General features: G+C 41.3%; 1 protein-coding gene across 1 annotated transcript in view; it reads left to right on the top strand.

The window, feature by feature from the left end:
- The window catches only part of LOC121321760 (calcium uniporter protein, mitochondrial-like), a 45,948-nt gene that overhangs the window by 8,903 nt on the left and 18,139 nt on the right, over positions 1-18,906 (top strand). Inside the window, exon 2 of the mRNA XM_041260900.1 lies at positions 8,144-8,248. Coding sequence (XP_041116834.1) covers positions 8,144-8,248 — 105 coding nt within the window. The remainder of the gene's footprint in view (positions 1-8,143; positions 8,249-18,906) is intronic.

Raw genomic sequence — 18,906 nt, 5'->3', positions numbered from 1 at the left:
GCTGGCACAGTGGCGCCTGGCGTTTTAAATAATCCAAACAGTGACATAACAATCCCTCACTCCTCTCTTTAACACAGCCACGTTCGGACAAGGTCCTTTATGGTTTTTTTTAGGCTGTTTTTGATTTCCAGACTTATTTCTTGTCTCCATTCAGTCTACCACACTGTAGTTCATTGGTCCTCAGATTTATAATGGCCAGCGAAGGCCTCCGAGTAACACTCCTTTTTCATTTCTGAATTAATTTGCAATTCTTTTTTTATGAAGGAAACTACATGATCTTTCTGTAGCTAGGTATGACCTTTTGAGCTAATTTACTTTTTAATTAGGACAGCAAATGAAGCATTATAAAAACTTTTACTATCGGTTGCAAAAAAAAGAAAATCAAGCTGACGTTGACAGCACCTCAGTAATTTTGTATAAAGCTTTGGTGAGGGTTGTATGTTCCTAACTTCCTTTCTTTCTTTTATATTTGCCTTTGTATTTCAGGTTTTTTTTTATTCACACATCAAGGTCTTTTCCCCTTTAAGATGCGCCTCTGTTTCAGAAAGTTACATATCCCTGGTGCTTCCAGTGCATTAGCTGAAGCAAAGAGGAGCTTGTTTGCTGTCTTCTTTAAACACTGCCATGCTTGCACTCTGTATTGAATTTCAGAAGGAGTGTCTGGTTACACCTGGGGAGTCCTGAGGGCTGAGCAGCTGTAAACGCCTGTGTACTGGACTCGCAGCAGGGAGTCCAGCACCAGTTGTGGCTCACTCCGATATACAGCCGTACAGTACAGGAAAGGACACTGGTCCTCCAGAGTTGTTGTCTTTTGTTCCTCACAAGGTCAAGAGCACATTGATTTTTATTTTTTTCTCACTTGACATTAAACTGAATCATTTGGACATTTATCCACATTTTTGTCTTAGGACGGCAAAATAAGAAAACCAACCATTTCATGCGATGTTGGCAATGAACAGTAGAGGCGTCTCTGTAGTAAAGACATGTCATTCTAGGGCGAGTTTTTGATTTTGCTTCTTTTGAAAATCTTTTGCAACATTAGTCAGAGATAAGAAGCAAAGTGGACTAAGAACCCACTTGAGGCGAGGCAGCGGTTTGTAGGAGAGAGTAAGGGTTACAAAGTGCTAATCTGGCATTGACAAAGATAAGGAATTACTGTGCCGTGTGTACCGATACTTGAGTTGTATGACCATGTCTGTATAAAAAAAAAAAAAAATTGTAATGGTTTTTCACAGAGACTTCCGTGTAATCTAATAAATAATTAACAGACGCATCTAAATAAATCATAATGCGTCTTTGCTTGTTTGTTGCTGTTGGATTTTCATTTGCTTTGACGGAATAGGATCACCAGTACTGTAGAAAATGAAAGTGAAGAGAGTCCTTGCTTCGATCAAACACCCAAAATATAAAAGCTGGTTCATATTAAAGAAGCTTCAGTGCGCTGTTTTTTATTTATTTTTTGTTGTTTTTATGGAGAAGTGCTTGTGAATGAACTCATTTGGAGCAGCTCTCTATTTTTATATTTTAAATCACGTTAGAGAAATCAACCATTAAGGAATTGTCAAAATTCCAGTCCATCTTATGAATAGATGCCATACCATGCATAGAACATATGGCACAATTCGGAAGTTATAAAACACCAACACTCTCCCCTGTTTCATGAGCACAGTGTTGGTTTTGTGTGATTTTATAATAAGTAAACACTTTGTGTGTTTGGTGTCTCTTACTGTAACCGCTTTGTTTTGTGCTTCTCTCGTCCAGACTGCACAAGACGAATGAGAGACCCCCGACACACGACGGATTAAATTACACTGCAGTGCTGAACTGTACAGTGAGATTCAGTGTGACTGTGTTTCTGCACTGAGGAAGATTATCCTGCTTTGGGCTCAGTTTCCACTGTGGTGCCCCTGTCTTGTGAAGAAATGGCTTCACTCTTTCCTCCACCTTCCCTTCAGAGTGGAGGGTAGGCTTGGTTTATTAACAGGCATCTCTGTACCTGCAGAGCTGTGTGTCTCTGTAGATTCAGTGGGCAGTACCTGGCGCCAGCTTGGATGCTGTTCTGCTTTTCCTCCCCAGGCATGGCACAATGTCTGCTGGGAGAGCATTGAGGGTTTCAGTTTACCCACTGCTGTGGTGTTTGAAATACGAGAGGGTACCGGACTGTTTTTTTTTTTTTTTTTTTGTATTTCATTTTAGGAACAATCCCGTTTTCAAACGTTTATCATATTCGGAATGTGTGTAACCAAAAATGGATGAGAGAAAGATCTTCAATAGAGGGCTGTTTACTGTTTGCTTCCTGTCCCATAGGTCGACAGTAAGTGTCTCATCTGACTCTCATAGAGGCATCTCTGCAGCATGCTGTAGTGTGACATTTGCGTTGAGCTTTGTAGCAGCTCCCCCGCAGAGCATTTTCGCAGAATAATGGACCTTGAACTTTGTTGGCTGTTACCACAGTGCGTCTGTGTGTGTGTTTATTGTGTTTAATAGCAAGCAATGCCTTTACTGTAAGTATAAGGACCATCCAGATGTGACTTTGAGTTTTTTTTCCCCTGAAGATTGTACAGTACATGCAGCCCTTGTTTGAATTTGGGATGACATTTCTTTTGGCACATTTGCCTTAGTTTTGTCAGGGTCTTGCTAGCGTTATGTGAAGAACCTTGAGTTATTAGAATTAGCTTGATGGTTATTCTTCTGCTTTCTTTTAAAGCCCCAGAGCAAACACTTTGGGATGTTTTCAGCTTTCATTCCCACTACACTACTTACTCTTGCAGCCTGTCTTGTTCACTGTGTGTGTTTTGCTGCAGACACCAGCACACGTTTCTTAATAGAAGGCCCTGCTAATTATCTTGTTGTTTTGTCTGTTTCTAGAACAGCTTCGGTTAACGAGGGACTTCTTCTAAGTGGCAGTGCAACGCTTTGAAGGGAAACAGGAGAATGTCCTGCAGAGTCTGTGTAGAGAAGCAGGGATGGAGAAAAGGCTGCTATTGCATGGCAGTTTCACCCTTTCCAGGTTTTAATATGTGCTTGATTAGACCCAGTGGATAGGTAACAAGCTCAGGTGTGTCTCATTAAAGTCATGGTAAAACCAGAATGGATAAAACTGCTATGCAACGGAGGTCTTATTTTTCCATTTCCATGTAATGTGATATTTTGTAACAACTGTAAGTCATCTGCTAAGAAATAAATAGTAATTACTAAAGTAGCCTCATTTCAATAGCAATGTGGATAAAACGATCAAACCTTTTGAATATGTTGTATGTTCAGAGCAGTATTTCTGTACTTGTCTGTACTCCAAAAAGCAGACCAGTACCAATCTAAATGTACAGGATAGTTTTTTTTTTTTTTCTACAATTACTTTTTGCCGTAAGTGGGATGTGTAGTTGTACACAGGCAACAGTAAGGAGAAAATAACCAAGGCCTTAAAAAAAACAACTAAAGTAATATTTGCATTCTTATAAGCCCCTTTAATTTGTTTCATTCTTATGCAATGACTATTAACGTTGCCTGAGCCTCACCCTTTGCTCTGCTGCATGTACAGTACATGTGAGACTGTGTGTGGGGGGTTATCTCGCAGTGACACACTGCCTGTTGCACACAGGAGTGGCATTATAAATATGGGCTGTTCTCGGGAGGCGGCGGGGAACATTCCTGGAAATCTGAACCTGAGAGAGCCGTTGTGCAAGAACATAAATGCTTGTGTGAGTGTGTATGTGATCAGTCCAACAAGGACATGCAATTAGTAATGCTGCAGAATAAAGCTTGTGAAGCGATATTACTGTGCAGGTACATGACCCCAGGTTAGGGGAAAGTGATACAAAAATCAAATCAGTTCAGATGGACTTGGTAAAGAAAGTGAAACCTGCAGCTGGTCTTCAAAGCCTGTAAACGGTGTGTTTTTACAGCAGTGCAGCAGATGATCTGACCTAATAACTTTGCTTGCTTGACGCGCTGTGGGAAACCCTTCTCTGGCCAGCACAGCAGCGCAGTAACTGTTGCATGGCAGATTGATATCCTGCCCTTGCATTGCACATTAAATGCTGGAGAGACAAGAACTGCATGAACTCCACTGTGCTGTGTTGTTGAAGAGATCTTCACAGGGCAGCAACATTTATAAGCTAAGGGAATTAGGTAGGAGAGTCACGTTAGAATCTTTTATTTTGATTTGAGTTTTACATTCACCTCTAAGGTAGCGTAGATGTGCATTTCAATCCACCAGCCCTCAATGAACACCCCCTGACTGGTGCTTTCTCAGAGCATGTACTGTACCGCACTGGGGATCGCCCTGGATTCAATCCTATATGCCCTCATAATAGTTTTTTTTATACACATCTCTGGGCCTCTCCAAGCAGAGACTGACAACTGTACTGCATTATGTAGTGGTTAATATGTTCACTGAGGGCTAAACGATTGTTTTAAATAACCAGTATCCCACTTTTTATTTAAGGGGATAGGTGGTTGGTGAAATCTGGGGGGATTTCCTCTGCGCTGAAAAGCAAGCTGTGGTTTATATTGCACGGTGTGTATAGAGTGATCAAATCATAAGCAACTACAGTGTTAAGTTGCAAGGGTTTTCTTAGCCTGATCTTTAACACCCACAAAGCAGCCAGGGTCTCCTTCTCATCTGAAGGAAAGCACACATTGTAAATTGCAGTGGGTGATTTTATTATTTCTTTCATAGTTAACATTTTCCGGTGACATCCCAGCTAATTCATTTAAACAGGGGTGTGTGGAATGCGTCATACAGTTCACACACACATGAGAGGCTGTCTGTATAGAGTTATATAAGGAATATCTAGGCTGCTAATATATCTTAATGAAAATGTAAGAAGGAAATAGTGGTACTAGGTTGATATTCAAACCCTGGTCTCCAGAGGCAAGCTTCATTCTGCAGCTCCCCGCCTGCCTGCATTGCTTCACTGTGGGCCGTTTTAAGTGACCTTTATTGACCTGACAGTTATTCATTGCTGTTTTATTAATGTTTAGGCGGCTTGGGGGACAAAGCCATTCATTTGCGTTGCAGCTTTTCCTGCACATGCCAGAAATGAAATCGGAAGCCGAAAAAAAACTGAGCCCAGTGTTAGTTGAGAGTTGCTGTGTGTGTAGTGCTGCCCATAGCAACAGCATGCGTGCCAGTGCTTAATGCAATAACAATACAAAATATTTCCTACATAGTTCTGCACGGTAACAGATGTGCCGGCATCAGTCTCTGAAACGTGTTTAAGGTAGTTATTTTACCGGAATTTCAATCGATGGCATTCAAATATTTAAGTATTACTTCAGTAAGTTGAGCAACATCTCTGAGCTTCAGGCTGGATTCTCCACAATCGTGTAACAACCTTCACTATTGTAGGTCTTGTTTTCAGTGTTACTGTGTAGAGGTCATAACAGTTTAAAGTGTCAACATTTTAAACGTCATCCAAGTGTCAGACGTTTAGAATTGCCAGTATACATATTGGCCCTACTGTTTAGACATACATAAGTATACAGTTTTAGGGTAACTTATTCAGTTTTTTCACAATATAAGGAGGTACTGCTAGCTTCGTGGTTTCTTCATGGATCTTATTTGCCGAGAATCCTGCCTGCCTCTGTCTGGGTGGTAATAAACTGGGTGGTGTCTGTTAAGTACTTTATTATCGGCTCTATACTGTAGCTCTAATCAGTGCAATTAGGATCTGTATGGCAACCTGGGCTGGCTGTGACGTTGCCGTGGTTACCCCCACAAAGCAGTTGAGACAAACAGGCGAGGTCACCTTCTCAGTGGGGTGTACCAGGTGTCGTGTCCGATGAACTCGACGGTTCAGGCTGTGATCAGGAAATAGATTTTTTGATACAGGTTTTAAAATATTTTAGAATTTTGCACCGGTGGTTCTGTGATCTCTGTCTCTGTCTCTGTGTCACTGTCCTGGCTGTGAGCTTGTTTTGAGCTGGGCTTGACGTCCCGGGTACTGCACCTCCACTGACCAGGTCCTTCATTCCATTCAACTCGCATGACGGCATGATCTTTCAACTCTGCCTGGCAAACGCTGTGAAAACAGAACCCCATATTTCTTGCAGCCGGACCTAAAAAGCAATCGCGATAGTTTCCCTATACCACTGATTTCATCACCTTTTGATTCCCACTACTGTGAAAGGGTGCACCGGGGGAAAGACTGTTGTGAGGGGGTGCTCCGGCTGTGGTAGTGAAACTGTACCTGCCGATCTGAACCTGCAGGACTGCAGCAGCAGTGGGAAGCTTCAACTCGTCTGCTGGGCTGCCTGTGAAACGGAAGATGGTTTACTTGTGCAGCAGAAATGTGACGACTCTTCTGTTGTAGCCTGTAGCCTACATGTGTGTGGCTAAGCTCTCTGCAGATATACTAACTGAAGCATAGCTGTGAATGATGACCAAACCCATTACAGTATAGTGGATAGTTACAGTACTTGCAGTTCACCATATTATATGAATGACGACTGTGCTATGTATTAGTCCTGAATGCATGCTCCCTCCTATCTCTTTAAAGTTTTAGTCCGTCAGTAATGATACTTGATGGTCTTCTTACTCCTCTGACAGCGTGTTGTGATACAGATCGTCTCGTGACCAGCATATCATGATGGGTGTCGTATAGGGGCTCTCTGACCAATGCGGATCTCAACGGTCCTTATTCTGCTTCCGAATTTATGATAGCTCTCCTATGTAAAAAAAAATAATTGATGGAAGACATGAATGTTGACTGTAGGTCTTGTCAGCCTCTATGTGTGGGAGGGATGATAGTGCATTACACAGTTGCACAGGCTGGAATGAAATGATACTTCAGTGAAGTTTAGCATGTCTGGTGCTGGGGAGGGGGAGGAGGAATTGTAGCAGAAAAAGGGAACTCATCTTGCTTTTGTCATGTGCTCAATAACATAGTGCTGAGAGATACAGGGGGCTAGAGCTTCCTTATTTAAGTTTACCAACTGGATTTTTGCATGTTAATACTACTATATGCATTTTATTTAGTTTACTCTGTTTGCCATGTTTATTAATATGCTTTACCTCGCATTTGCTGATTTTTTTATTTGAACGTAAAACTGGTGTTACCTTAGCATGTTACGTTAACTTGGCACGCTGGTGAATGCTTGTTGAAGGTGGACTTAGTCTGGGCATTTCTTATGACCAGTTCTTGAGGGCATTCAAATCTAGTACCGTTTACCTAATGCAGATTAGATTTAACTTTGCATGGGTATATTCTTGGAATAAGTCATATACTGGGAATGTACCGTACAGTCCAGTTGCCAGTCACAGAGCAGTGACTTTTCCCTGCACTGCTGACTCCTGTACTGTAAAGCTATAATCTTGGCAGGGAACGTGCATGTTACTGATGTGTGTCGTCCATTGTGAGCTGCAGGTAACGTTTAACAGGTGGCGAGCATGCCAGGTTCCTTAATGACTGGAATCTGAGCCTGGCTGCAGTCTCCCTTACTGTAATAGTTGAGAGCAGTAGTACTAGTGATGGGAGGGGCAGTGAGGGGTGTAGGGTTACCTAAGTTCGTTTACAGCTCCGCTCCCCCACCCAGGCGAATCTGGAGACCTTACAAAACACTCTCTCCTGTCTGTTTACCTGCGGGGAACACCATACACTTGTGTGCTTTAATGAGCTTGCCCTTTTGAAATCTGATCGCTCACAGGGTGTTTAGTCTGTGAGTTTATATCATCATGTGTGTGTTTTTTTTTTTTTTTTTTTTTTTTGTTTTTTAATTAATATTTTCCAAAGCTGAGTGTGTGTTTCATAAAGTTCAATGTCTTTATAATCTATGTGTATTATACATTATTAATTGTGCTACATTCATTATTTGGTACCACTTAAGATTACAAGATATAGTAACATGGTTAGAACTGGGTTCTGACAAAATTTCCAGTTCTTGCTTGTTAATTTACAGGTAGCATTTGCATCAAGTAGCACAACACTGTTAACAAGCTCATTACTGTACCATGTAATTATAGTTGTGTGGGCTGTTGGTAACTACAATGTAATAACAAGACTATCATCCATTATTTATCAGTAACATTAACTGTTTTGTATTTTTATTTTTTTTAATGGTTCATAAACATAGTAAGATGTTAAGGTGCACATAGCCCCGTGTGGTTCTGTGTTTCAGTAACATAGCTTCTGTTTCTGTCCAGGCCAGCCCCACTGTCTCCTTTTCCCATCACCCAGTCAGACGACTCCATGGCTTGCGTTCAGGAGGCAGATCTGCACTCAACACGAGCCTCGGCTCCCCCCTGCAGGTACGCAGCTTTCTAAAACAAGACAGCAAAACAACTTCAACTTTCTACTTAAAGCTACTTTATTATTATTTATTATTCACAGCATGCTTTAAAAAGCAAATATATAAATAAATACATGTTTTAAAAGGTAATTTACTAATAATAATTTTATACAGAGCCAGCATTAATTGCACGCCATAGTTTTTGTTGTTTGGTACTTGGTAGAATAGCATAGTGTTGATATAAATGAAATTGAACTCAAAAGCTAGTTTGTGTGCTGTGCAGTATTGGACTGTAAGCAGTGTGAGTTTGAAACCCTTGGAAAACAATTCGGCTGAAAAGAGATGCCCTTGTATTGTAACTACGGTATACAGTGCTGTACTCCGCCTTGAAGCTCGCTGCTCGATTGTCCCTGGTGTGATTGATATGCAGTGCCTGGTGGAACCAGTCTGTTCAGGTTGAGACATACAGCATGAGGTGGAAATACTAGGAAAAGGAAATAGTGCATATAGTTGAGCTACTGAGTCACAGCAGGGGTTTAAGCAAGATACAGTACTGTTTAGGGAATTAAAACCTTTTCTACCTAGCTTTACCGTTTTTTTTTTTTTTAAATTATTTTAATATATGAATGGCGATACTGAGGGTTTCTCTTTTCTCTTGAATCTGCTATGCATTAGGAGTCTTATTTCTGTCCCTGATGTATCATACAGGGCAGCCTTGAGCAAGTCAATACAGAAATAATCAGAGCAGATCTGAGAACTGACAAGCAACTTGCAGCAATATTTAATGACTGCGCTTCTGTAACGAAGCAGAAATCCTAAAGGACCCTGCCACACCGCAACATTGCTTTTAGGTGGCAGTAATAGATTTTTTAATTACAGAAGATTTCCATTTCATTCACTGTAATGAATGAGACCGTAGGTCGTATATGCAGAGCCCCGTGACCTTCTCATCAAGCCTGCTAGAATTCTGCAGTTCAGGCTGGTCCTGCTTCCATCAATCACCCTGGGAGAGCTGCCAAACCAACTCAGCCCTCAGATCTGGGGAGATTGCAGACAGGACAAGCTGCTGTAATGTGGACTGACGATGGGATCCAATTCTGTGTTGTGTATTTATGAATTGTTAAAGGCTTTCGCTCTCCAAGCCTTCATGAAATAAAAAAAAAGGAGAAAAACAGGAGCGCTTCCCCGTCAATGTCCTTCAAACAAGCAAGCACGGCTCAAACTGCGTACTCCAAATTACAGTATAAAATACAAGCAAGGAAATTAGAAGATTTTCAACTGATTTCAAAAAGAGGGCAGTGATTTACTATTGCTAGTAAGATGTAAGGGACTTGTTTGGCACTCCTTCAAGCGCAGACTCGATTTTGTTCTTCAAAATGTTTCTCCTGTGCAGCATGTAGCCAGTTCCTGTCGTCCTCACTTCCTTATTATTTAAAAGAAATGCAAGAATACATCATCCAGGCAGACTGCAGGACTCTGGCAGTTCAATTATGTTCCAAGGACTGCGAGACTGTGGTTAAGTTGTGTTTTTTGCTCCTGCTGATGACACACTAGAGTATCCAGGTGATTTATGAGTGCGATTACGTCTCTTGGTGCAAACAAAGTACTTAGTATAGAAAGCATTAAAGAAGAGCCCTCTCCAGCCCAGTAGCTGCTTGTATTGGGTAATGTTTCCAGCCTGAACTGTCTTTGATACGCACAGCAGAAGACAAGACTAGCATTCTGTGACTGTCTGGCAGTAGCAGGTGGATGAGCTTAATTAGACTGCCCTGCTAGTCTTTCGTAAGAGTCACCTGCAGCTGAGTTCAGCCGGCTAGCCAGTAGAAGTGCTCACAGGCTAAAATTATTGTGCGTCCTACATTTCGTTTTTTGTATTGAATGTGCAGTGTGAAACTACCATGTTATAGAACTCATATCTGGTACAGCACAGCTGGGTTTTACAGTAGCAGAGGCTCCCCCCCCCCTCCCGAGATTCACTTATCCCATTGTAAGGCAGTTAGAATGCTGAGAGGGATGGATGGTAACAGATGGGTTTCATTCTGAATTTGGAATTGACTGCCGTGACTGGAGAACATACTGTATGTTACTGAGATGCAACAAGGTTGGAAATGACTCCCATTGGATAGCAGTTAGGTCCATTCCTAGTTTTGCTATGACTTTAATCAGACACGCCTGAGCTTATTACCTAAACACATGAACAAGCTAATATCAAAACCTGGAATGGGTGAAATTGCTATGCAATAGGAGTCTTATATGTAATCCCTGATGCTTTTCAGTAACTTGCTTCAAGTGTGACATTGAGCAGTTCTGGAATGATAGATAGATATATATATATATATATATATATATATATATATATATATATATATATATATATATATATATATATATATATATATATATATATATATATATATATATATATATATATATATATATATATATGTTATGTGTAATGCTGTGACCTATTGCTTTTGTCCTCATAGAAGCAGCAGACACACGGATGTTTTTAGTCTATGTTGCATCAACTATGTCCTCTTCCCATGTCCGTGTGACTCATACCGGGGGGGGGGGGTGTAGGGGGTAGAGTCACCTGTCATCAATTCCAGACCTCTGACTCACTGACAGCCAGGGCTGTTCTTTCACACTGTTCAGATCTGAGCCTGGATGTCCGCTTTCTGTCTCTTTACCAGCAGGACCTTCTCTGTCCAGGATGAGAAACTCGCACTAGTCCTGCATACCCAGTTTCAGAACTCGTTTAAGGTGGAGGAATGGACCGTCTATTCCAGAGACTCTGTTCTGTGTTTGAAATCCAAGGTGGGAGAGTGGGGAGTGGAGGGATTAACCGTTTTGAAGGGTCTCCTCTGAAACTGCACCTAGGTGGCTTTACACCAAAGAATTCGCCACTTGAAAGTGTTGGCAGGGGTGCGAAGTGTAAAGTAATCACTCTGTGAACAACTGGAGTGTTTTAACTGTGAAAGCTTCTGAAAAAAAAGAAAGCAGTCATGCTGAGAGCATTTGAAGAAATGATTGATTGACACCTTGGCAGACACTTTCAACTTCCTCCCATCAGTCAGGATCAATAATAGTCTTTTGGCAGCAATAAAGATAAATCTAAATAGTTCAGTATTGCTGTCTTTTTTTGCCTACATACTATGACTGAAATCAGTCTAAGAATGATGTTGCTCCCTCGACAATCTGAGTGAGCAAACGGCAGGATGCTGTCAGCAGGCAGGTACATTCTGTCAGCAGAATCCTGAAGAAGAGTGAGAGAGTTAACAAATCTTCCCCCTGCCCTCCTTCCCTCAGAGAGCAGGGATTCTGCATTCACCCTCCTTACCATGCAAAGGCTCTCTCCAGGCAGGCAGCATGTGTGTGCGTGTCAGTGCGATGGCACGTTCTCAACCACACAGCATTTTAGTAAGAGAGAGTGAGGGGGTGCATGAGCAAGCGTGAGTCTGCATTCTCATAGTCACAGCCTTACTGGCCCTCTTGGAGATGTAGAATTTTTACACAGATCAAATTTTCTGTTGAAACTTAGTTGTTGAGAGTGTCAAAGGTGATGCTGTGCTTTAGCATGCATACGGGGGTGTGTTTCTTCACATGCTGCTGCTGCTGCTTCTAATTTAGAGTCTTCTTTAAATATCACCTTTTACGGCTTTCTTATTATCTGCCTCGCACTTATTTTCAGCTCCTCGGTCAAGTAATTTTTTCTCCCTTTCCAGTCTGATAGTATGAATGCCACTTTTGCATTGTTGTATCCCACCCTTCCTTTCCTCCACAGCCCCTGTCTGTCCGGAAAACTTGCATCTGATTATGTTAAGAAAAATGTAATACGTTTTATGTATACGCTTATACATTATTCTCTCTCTCCCTCCCCTCCTCTCCTCTCTGTTTTCTCGCTGTCATTCAGCTATAACCTTGATGCACCAGCTCCAAGGTTGCCACTTTTATCTACTGGGATGCTGTTAAATATTTAAGGTGGAGTAGCTGTAGAATTTACTGTTTTCGAGTTTTTTTCCCTGAGATTCCCTCTGAAAAGGAATGCTGCAGTATCCTAGCTTAATAAAGACAGTGGGTTAGGGGGATGTATACAGCACAGTAAATCACCCACCACAGACTGTGACACACAGATCCGCATGTACATTTCTCAGTTTTACTTGGAGAATGTTACAGTATTTTAGTGATGTAATGCTCCTGTGCCCTTCTGTTTATGTGTCGCCTACCGCATTTCAGTGACTTCGTTAACCTGGACTTGGCACCACTGGCGTTGATCAATAGTTCCTTATGCAGTCTGGAGGGAAAGGGTGCACAGCTGATCCAGGTGGTTTCCCTTCATTTTTGCTCTACAGAGATTGAAATAAAACTCCTATTGCATATGATTTTAATATAGTAAGACATACCTGAGCTTATTAGTTATACACTGTGGCTAATCAAGCTGGTAGTAAAAATGTGGAATGGATGAAACTGCTTTGCAATTTCCATCCCTGCCTAACTATAAATTGCCCATTCCTGCTAATTGTGTATTCTCTTGTTCTGCTGAGCCAGGGTAATTCGACTACTCCACCTAGCTGCTAGTTCAGCCTGTGTTTTATTTGCAGTGTAATTGCCTGTAAAGTAGTGATACCGCTCTGCTGAGGTGTTTTCTTTGCCTTGTCCTCGATTTAGATTTTTTCCCTGCGGTAAAGCTTACCTGCAAATCAAACGTGTACTCTGGCCAGGAATCTTGCAGGCAAAGGGAGCCTACTGGTGTATTTGCTGCACTGATGCAAGGAACCATGAGTTAAAGGCATAGTGTGCAGCTTAAAAAAATAAATACAATATTATTATGATTTATTATTACCCTTCTAAAAGATTTCCATAGTAAAAGCATAGCGAAGTGTAATAAAGCACAGTGAAATAACATGCAGTTACAAATGCCATTTATTTATTTATTTATTTATTTATTATCCCTTGCTTGCATTTTTGTGACATTTGGTGGAATATTGAATGACAGCCAGTTATATTGAACAACTGTTGGAGCAACTCGGAACGATTTAGTCAATTTATATTAAACAAAACAAAACAAAAAAAAAACACAACAATTGGGAAACGTATAAGGTTACCGGTAAATGTACAAAGTTTACAGGTGACTGAAATACATTCTCAATTAAACTGCAAAGCCTGCAGATGTGACACACCCACAGTGTCTGGGTGCACCCTGTAATGTATCGGCTTCACGCTTCACAGCAATCTTCCACTGAAAAGGGCATCCCTGACACTCCACTCTCTCTCTGTGATTTAAGGTGGTCTCGATAGTCCCTGTCCCTCATGTCTCATAAGGGATTCATTGCACACCTTTTAATATTTCATCGAATGTAGTCTTTGTTCCCTTGCACGCTGTCTCTGAGTATATATGTAGACACACACACACACACACACACACACACACACACACACACACACTACCGGTCAAAAGTTTTAGAAACCCCCATTTTTCCAGTTTTTATTGAAATTTAAGCAATTCAGTGAATAACCTGAAATGGTACAAAGGTAAGCGGTAAACTGCCAGAGGTTAAAAAAAAAAAAAAAAAAAGTTTAGGTTACCAAAAACTGAAAAATAATGTACATTTCAGAGTTATACAAAAATACCTTTTTCAGGGAACAAGTAGTGGGTTAACAACTTACAGCTGTTCTGCAGCAATGGAAGTAAATTAAGCCTTGAAAGTTGATGCTAACAATTCCTACAGGTGTCCCAACTTTTGTTGATTACTTACAAACCCTGTCTGTATAAAAGCAGTGTTAGAACAGACTGTGTTACTACACCCTCTTGAGCATTATTTGGACAGTATTGTACTGCAGGAAGTAGTATATTGCTATCATAATGGTGAGAAAAAGGCAATTAACAAAGGATGACAGACAGACCATTATAACCCGTAAAAGTGTAGGTCTTTACTTTAGAGAAATTGCAAAGAAAGCCAAGGTGTCAGTGAGTACAGTTTCCTACACCATCAAAAGGCAGGAAACTCTGACAGGAAGAGGTCTGGCAGACCCAAAGCCACAACAGAATCAGAAGACAAGTCTGAGAGGCCACAGCTTGCGTGATAGGCGGCTCACAGGACAAAAGCTTCAAGCACAGCTTAACACTGGTCGAAGTAAGCAAGACTCAGTTTCAACTGTCAAGAGAAGACTTCGAGCTGCAGGTTTGACAGGTCAAGTGGCAGTAAGAAAGCCATTGCTAAGATGGCAAAATAAGAAAAAGAGGCTTGCCTGGGCCATGTAGCACCACCAGTGGACTACTGAAGACTGGAAGGTGGTATTATGGACCGATTAATCAAAATTTGAAATCTTCTGTTCATCACGCAGGGTTTTTGTACGCCATTGAGTTGGCGAAAGGATGGTTCCTCGGTGTGTGACACCAACTGTCAAACATGGAGGAGGAAGCGTGATGGTCTGGGGCTCTCTTGCTGGATCCAGAGTCGGCGACTTGCACAGAGTGAGTGGCACCCTGAACCAAAACGGCTACCACAGCATTTTGCAGCGCCATGCAATACCCTCTGGTATATGCCTAGTTGGTCAGGGGTTCATCCTACAGCAAGATAATTTCCCAAAACATACCTCCAGGCTATGTCAGAACTACCTTAGAAGAAAAGAACAAGATGGTAGGCTTTAAATCATGGAATGGCCAGCACAGTCTCCAGACTTAAACCCCATCGAGCTGGTTTGGGATGAACTGGACAGAAGGGTGAAAGCAAAGCAACCTACAAGTGCAACACATTTGTGGGAACTTCTGCAACAGTGTTGGGAAGAACTTTCCGAACAATATTTGATTTCCATTGTAGAAAGAATGCCACGAGTGTTTTCGGCTGTTATATCTGCAAAAGGTGGCTACTTTGAGTCAAATTTAGATTAAATTTTGTTAAACAAAACGATTCCATGATTCCTTTTTTATCTCCAATTGTTTATTTGTTCTATGCTTTAATTTCAGAGTACATTGAGACATTAAACTGCGTAAATTTCTAAAACTTTTGACCGGTAGTGTGTGTGTCTCTCTCTCTCTCTCTCTCTCTCTCTCTCTCTCTCTCTCTCTCTCTCTCTCTCTCTCTCTATATATATATATATATATATATATATATATATATATATATATATATATATATAATATAATATACTGACGATACTTGGCTTTTGTTAAATGTGTTTAAAGCTTTATTTATTTCCCCACGCTACGACCTGCCACAAATGTGTTCATCACCCATAATTTAAGTACAGCTGCCCCGGGCACGATGGCCTGCCTTCGCGGGCACCACTTTGAGGACCACTGTTATAGTCGTACTCTTAGTATGTTACTTAAAATGTACTAGCAAGTGTGTTCCAAACTGCACTGATAGAAACATTGCCTTAAAGTATGTTATAAATTTGTTCAGGTGAGGTCGGGTCACAGGGAACTTTTTTTGTATCTTGAAGAATTTAGTGAACCAGTCAAGCTACAAGGCTAGACCCGACCCTGTTAATCACCAATCGATTGATTGTGTTCACTGTTAAATTAAACCAGCATTTTAGTTATATTCAACTTTTTTGTGTGTGTTTTGTGCAACTGGGAGGGGGCAAGTACTTAAGGACAAGTAGATTTTTTCTAGCATTTTGTCCCTTGGACAAGTTTTTTTTTTTTTTTTTTTTTTTTTTTTTTTTTAAGAAACTGGCCACCCCTGAGGTGGTATTGGTAAGTTGCAGCCTTGGCCCAGCATGTCTCACAGTTAAACACTAATCATCGCTTGCCTTTAGTTTTATTCACATTTTTTTCGGGTGTTTTTCTAGCTTCATTTTAAGTGCAAAGACTTTTTTTTAAGCAGTAAAGATTATGTATTATATTTATTTTCTTTGTATAGAATGACCTTTTTAATCTTTAGACTTTGCTGTTTTTGCTTCACATTTCAGGTGGTAGCAGAAATAAATTTGAGTTTATTTCTGATGTAACTCCAACCTGACTGAGGCTAATACTGGACTTCCTTAAAACTAGAGCAGCTCATTTTTAGACAGTGTGTCCTTGATTTCCCCTATTTTAAATTGTGTTTTGAGTTCTTTTAATATCCTTTTAAAACGCAAATTCTGCTCCCATGTGTCCCTGCTTTTCCACTGCCAGATCTATTGTGGGAGCGATTTGAATATACCTGTATGCACCTGGGACTGAATTACAATCCCTGTATGTCACTAAAGGCTATTTTTATCTGTCAAACACACTTTCAGCAGCAAAGGGTTACTTCATCTAAGCTCTATGTTTCAATTGTTTTGAAACAGAGGGGTGACTGATTAACAAGGATTCGTAGATCAGCCTGAAGGAGATCAACGAGCCTCTCCCTGCAGTTCTAGCTACGCACCGGAGCCATCTCGGTTTTTAAAGTGAGCCAGCCAACTCCTGCATCCTGTGTAGTCCTTGTTTGTAAAGTGGCAGATTGAGAATCTGTCTCGGCGTTTATGTTGCAGGAATGGAAATTAAGGCTCCTATTGCATAGCAGATTCACCCATTCCAGGTTTGTATACGAACTTGATAAGCCTCACACGAACGGCCCGACATATCGGTCACATGCTTTTTTTTTTAACTCTCTTTTCTGTATCAATAATATATAACAAACTGCTAATTGCATGGATTCTGTTTTTACTTCACCTGAAGCCATTTAGTTCTGTTCCTGTCAGCGGGGGAATATTTTGCAAGTATTGTTATGTCCTCCATTGCCTCTTGTATTATTTATAGCCCTCGTCCCATTGTGAAATCAACTCTGCAGTGTACAAACATCTGCTTCCCTGTTGAGCTAAGCTACATGGTTCCATTTGAAAGGCAATGGGTGTTTTTGCCCGTGTAATTATTGGGTTAAATCCATCCACCCACGCTCTGAAACATACAAGCGGGCTCTCTCTCTCTCTCTCTCTCTGCTGCCCTACGGCAAAATTACTTTTTTTTTTGATCCTCTAGAAAAAAGAAGAAAAAACCCATGGGCAATAGAAATATAGAGTGATTCATTGACCAATGCACATTCCAGTTTGTACACTCCCTTATAAAAAAATTTCTGTGCAAAAATTCCATTGTATACCTAACACCCTTCTGGTGATATTTAAATACAAAACAGGTACCAGAGAATGTGTCAGGTGATGTTGGTATGCAAATATCCAACATTACAGTCTGGGAAAGGGGGTCCCTGTTGGCCTGAGTCGTCCTCACACTGTCCACTGTCAGTATGGTGTGTGTGATCACCATGGACACTAATACAGCCCTGGCATCGATTCTGCACACTGTGTGGATGAGTGTCTCCATACACATGCTCAACATACAGACCTCTGAACTGTGCCTTAACGGTTTGGAGCAGTTTCTATCTCTGTTTTATCTGTCTGTATTAGATCCTGTAACTTCTTATTGGGTAAAAAAAATGAAAACAGACAGATTCCCAGTACATTCTCAGCCCAGTCGACCAGACAATTCAACGAGTGCCCTGGACTGGAGGGACTACAGGGCTAGGTGTAGACCAGCTAGCCAGACTGTTACCCAGACCTGTCCATTAGTGGAACACTTGTGCAGTAACCCGCCTTCCTGGGGAGATTTTTGAATACCTTCTGCTACAGTAGGTTCTCCTGTCTTCTCCCCCCTAGTAGGAGATCTTTGGCAAACTGTTTAGCCTTGTTTTTATGTTTTTAGTTCCACTGCACGTTTTGCAACACGTCTCCTTTTAATATTAAAATAATAAGGTTGAAGCAGCAACAAGGTCATCTTTCATTAAACAGCCTTTAAATAATGCATTAAGTGTAATTGATGCAAAACCCATGCCTCGCAGTTAAGCTGTTCTCTCTGGAAAACTGGACCCTGTTCACTACTACAGTGATGTATATATAAATTACTAGGAACTAAAATGTATGGTATTTAGCTGGTTAAAAGTAGAGGGTATAATGGGGTCTGCACTATTCTCTCCCAGCACTTGGCTGTGGTAAGATCCCTGGTAAGGGTCAGAGTGCTGAGAGTGAGACAAGAGAGAGCAGGGTGCTGACAGTCGTATAATAATGTACCTGGGAACCCAGTCTCTCCCAGCGCCCTCCACATCAGCTAATAAGTGAGAGAAAGAAAGAAAAAACTGAAGCCAAATGGGAGTCTTGGCAGCCCCTTCGTTTTCTTGTCATGATTAATTGATGTCATCCTTCCTCCGAATCCATTAATGAGCTGATCTGCAGAGTTCAGCATAATCTGTCACTGTGCCGGCCACACACTCAGCCCCTTTACCTGGCCTGTACAGTCTTGTATATTGGTGCTTCCTTGCTATAATGCTCTCGGATATTACGCTTCTACAGCATGTCCCCCCAATTCCCTATGCTGGTGATTCATGCAGTATTTCTACAGTACATAAAGTGCTGATGTTGTTCAAACTGTAAACAACTTCTCAGTCTAACTTCCGTTTCTGTCTCTCCCTTTTGATACAGCATCTGAACTGAAGAAAAGCTGCGCTGGCACTTTATAACAGAGACATCTTACGCAGCATTTGTTTTATAACTAAATAAATATTAGGCCTATTACGTAGTTATCTTTCCTAATGTATTTACTTTTTGCTGCGGCTTTCTCCGGGAGACGAGATGCTTCAGCTTCGCTTCAGCCCCACTCCGACAGCCGAACCTGGGGCGAGCCCATTCCCTCTTCCCCTCTCCCGACCCGCTCTCCTC

Source organism: Polyodon spathula, chromosome 10 (assembly GCF_017654505.1).
Source record: "Polyodon spathula isolate WHYD16114869_AA chromosome 10, ASM1765450v1, whole genome shotgun sequence".
In the NCBI taxonomy this organism is placed as follows: Eukaryota; Metazoa; Chordata; class Actinopteri; order Acipenseriformes; family Polyodontidae; genus Polyodon; species Polyodon spathula.
Note: the sequence above shows the minus strand (reverse complement) of the source record. Positions and strands in the feature narration are given on the sequence as shown.